This window comes from Calcarisporiella thermophila (genome assembly GCF_041956535.1).
Source record: "Calcarisporiella thermophila strain CBS 279.70 unplaced genomic scaffold VTP21scaffold_61, whole genome shotgun sequence".
Taxonomy (NCBI): Eukaryota; Fungi; Calcarisporiellomycota; class Calcarisporiellomycetes; order Calcarisporiellales; family Calcarisporiellaceae; genus Calcarisporiella; species Calcarisporiella thermophila.
The window spans coordinates 3,371-7,063 of record NW_027192250.1 but is presented as its reverse complement, the minus strand read 5'-3'; the positions used below and the strand labels follow the sequence as shown (position 1 = coordinate 7,063).

The 3,693-nt window shown below is 47.5% G+C and overlaps 2 protein-coding genes across 2 annotated transcripts; both read right to left on the bottom strand.

Annotated features, from left to right (window-relative positions):
* Positions 1–8: 8 nt before the first annotated feature.
* Positions 9–1,436, bottom strand: VTP21DRAFT_10259 (uncharacterized protein; the record flags this gene model as incomplete). Its single annotated transcript, XM_069389575.1, has 3 exons — positions 9–50; positions 134–1,047; positions 1,124–1,436. The coding sequence occupies 3 exons, from the start codon at positions 1,434–1,436 to the stop codon at positions 9–11; spliced, it is 1,269 nt and encodes a 422-aa protein (XP_069245461.1).
* A 68-nt stretch (positions 1,437–1,504) lies between these two features.
* VTP21DRAFT_10258 (uncharacterized protein) lies at positions 1,505–3,277 on the bottom strand (the record flags this gene model as incomplete). Its single annotated transcript, XM_069389574.1, has 2 exons — positions 1,505–1,635; positions 1,708–3,277. 2 exons carry the CDS (start codon positions 3,275–3,277, stop codon positions 1,505–1,507), a joined length of 1,701 nt encoding a protein of 566 aa, XP_069245460.1.
* Positions 3,278–3,693: the final 416 nt, after the last annotated feature.

The following is a 3,693-nucleotide window of genomic DNA, read 5'->3' as shown; positions in this document are numbered from 1 at the left end:
TTGCCGCGCTATTTGATTTTGGAATCGGGAAGATCACGCTGGAGTTCCATCTTTTAGGCGTGCACCCAAGCATGACACAGGCTTTGAATAGGGAGGCAAGATGGTGCGGAAAGTCTGTATCGGTTAAAGCCACCAACAGCTTGGTGTGGATTGCATCGGCTCCGCAGGATTTTTGCTGGGGATATGAGCGGATGAAGGCAATGATATCTATCGAGGAAAAGAAGCTTGCGACCTCCTCTTTACGCTCGAGAGTACTGGCGAGAGGTAGTGGAGGAGGGGAATCGTCTTGCACGCCAATGGGATATTGGAAAACGCGTGAGTAGTGCTCCCTTGCTTCTTCCATCGGGGACTTTGCTGGATCCTTGCTCTGAATGTAACCCTTCATCCCATTGACTCTCTGTGCCCTTTTTAGTGCCCGTAGAGCATCATGTGTATTTCTACACGTTTTTAGATGCTCAAATAGATGGTCGGGATCTTGCCGGCGCTCTTGAGGACGGTAGGTGCCGAGAATCGACTCTGCACATAGTTGGATGGCATGGAGAAGATGCCCTTCCGCTTCTTCTATCACCTCCTGGGCTTCCTCTGGTTGCGAGTTGGCGAAAAAGGTAGCAAGATTAGCCAGAGGTTGGGTGAGTGTGCGAGTCAAGTGCGAGTAGGTAGACTGGAAGAGCCTCAATGTTGGTGCATCCTCCAAATACTTTAGATAATACCGGGGAATGCTCGCCTGGCTTGGCAGGCCACGAAAAGCGTTGTTCTCAACTGGAATTTCGACAACCAGCTGCAGAAGATAGAGATGGTCGGTGTCCACGGGGGGATCAATTGCAGAATAGTTTACATTCATGACGAGATCCGAATGAACAAACGTGTGGTCCACCATGTTCCGGCCTTTTTCCTCGGCCTCCAATGTCAGAGGTGACAGGGACCACTTGGCCACATAGTCGCAAAACAGGTCAATTCTCTCTAGTGGCCCCCTTTGTCGCCCGTCAAACTTGGTGTTGATGTCACCCATGATGACCGCGGGTTGGCTGGGGAGATGACGAGGAATGTCTGCCTATAATAGATGCTGTATTAGGTACTGTTTGAATTTTTGTACTCGGTATATATTATATTACCACTGACATACTCGGAGGAAAGTAGACGCCACATATTCTTATGGAGTTAAGGGTGAAAAGGATGGAATACTCAGTAATGTTGTTTTGTGTGATTTGAGGGTGAAGTCGAGGATCCACCATGGCCAAAAGTCCGCCGTGCTGGCGACCGGGGATCCCATAGTCGCGGTATGAAGGGAAAGGGGTGTGGAGGTATGTTGCTGGATGTTGGAGCATCGCATCGTAGTCGACGTACCAGGTTTCGGCAATGAATATGATGTCATAATGAGAGGGAATGAGTGACGAGAGGATTCTGAATTTCTGCTGAGGCAGTCCATTAGCATTCATGAAAGCAATCCTTAGAGCCAATTTGGTTGGCTCATTGGTTGTATTGAGAGTGGGCGTCATGTTTCTATTCATTGAGAGGATTGGATATCTGGAATGCTAATGACTTCCTCCATTGGGGGGTCTTCAGGTTGGGGAGTGTGGGAGCTTGTAGCCGTGGTTGCTTGCGGAATGGCTGCAGCAGGACCATTTTGGCTGGCACCTATAACAAATACAGTAGCATAGATTTCTATTAGTACAATTCGAATTCGGCACTTGGTGTTTAATCTAGTACCTAATTCCGCGTTTGAAGCAGAGACGGGCTGAGAGATTATTGCGGAGACTGGGGGAGCTTCGGCCGTAGCATCCTGAATCGCTTTGGTCCACGTGGAAAAGTATTCTCGGACAATGTGGCTTGGAGAGCGTTCACTAGTCCTTGCAAGTCTTTTCAAGAAAGCGGCCTTTACTTTGGCTACCACTTCATCCGTCGCGTTTGGATCTTGGGCCCTCTCGGGGTCGTAATTCAGCGCCACACGGAGATGCAAGGCCGAGAACCTTCGAGCAAGAGATGAGTAATAGCTCTCCGCCACAAGGAACTCCACTGTATGTCTTCCAATGTAAGCAAGATTGTAAACATTGGATAATCTCACTCTGAGATTATACAGGTGCTTACGCAGACTTCCAAGACGCATGAACGGAAGACCAGTCACATAAATCCTACGAAGATTGTGGCGGCGATCGACCTCAGACATGGAGGCATCTTCAGGGCGTAAGTTCTGGTGGAGCACCTTTAATGATGTGGAGAAGCTTTTCTCATCTTCTTCCGGAATCTTCAACCTTTTCACGATGTCCGCGTAAGAAGGCTTGCTTGCCGTAGGCTTCTTAGGCGGGTTAGCCCTGATTGGTTGGTGATCAGGGCTCGAATCGTTCAAGGTTCGTCTGGAGGATGCTTGCGCAGCTGGAGTCCCTTTTTCTGCGCTTTTCTTTAATTCCGCGATTTGCTTCACGTACTTGACGGACTGCTCTTCAAGTTCGCGTTGATGCTCCTGTATAAGCTCCTCAAACTCCCCCATGTATCGCTCCTCAAGTTCTTTTTCTCGCTCAAAGGATTTCTCCTTAATCAGCTCCAAATAACGAAGCCCTCGCTCTTCAAGCTCTTTTGCGTATTGGAGATCTCGTTCTTCAAGTTCCTTTTCGTGCTGGAGATTCCTTTCTTCGAATTCCTTTTCGTGTTGGAGATTTCTTTCTTCAAGTTCTCTTGCGTGTTGATGAGCTTGATCCTGAAGCCGCTTTTCGAGCTCTTCTACCTTACTGGCTAGGGCTGCAACCTGCGTTCTAAGCTCCATAGTTGGTTCAACTCCGGGAAGAGACGAAACAGGAACCGTGGGTTGAGCTGTCTCATCGCCATTATTTTCATGAATCTGTTCATCCTCGATCGACTCACAGGACTCTCGCGTAGCGGATTCACGCAAGCGAATGGCGTGATGAATGGCTGTTTCCCTGGAGGAAAGCGTTTGGAGCACTGGGGTGGATGCACTGCTAGGACGGAGAAGGCGCTGCTGGACACTAGGCTGCTCGGAGGTACTATTCCCTTTTGGTCCGGCAGCAAAATACTTTTCCCGAGTCCTCGTAACCAATTCAGGTGGAACTGATATGCCAAGGCGACGGGCCATATCCGCGCGGTGAATCGTTTTATGACAGTTGGTGCACTGGTAATAGCGGCGTCTGAGCCTGTCTTGATTAGTCCCCAGCTTTCCAGTTTTGTCACAGTTTAAGCACTTGAGGCTATCCTTCTGGCTGTAAAACTTATCATCCATTCTTTTGATGAATGCGACAAATACTGGGGAATCTGCCGCGACTGTCATATTGTATGGAAATAAAATGCAAAGGTCTTCTCAAGAGAGGGGATAGAAAAAACAGTGAGGAAAGCGAGGGAGCTTTGAGGCATCCGTACTTTTATATACCGAGGAACCTCTTGATAGGGGCATAAAAGCAAGAGTACCAATGTGTTTGAGGCCATCAAATAGAAAAGGGTGGTGTAAGGACTAAACTGCGAAAGCCCAATATTCTCGATTATCAAATACTGTATTATTATTATGAAAGGTGTACCACAATATCAGTACGACTCTTCCATATTATTTTTTGTGAGCAAAGTGATATTTATGATTACAGTACAGTATATCCACTACTATCTTTAAAAAAGTGGGTTGATTTGAAAATGGTAATAAATACTGTAGGTAGACAAGACCAAGACAAAGCGTAATAATAAACTAGAACAAGT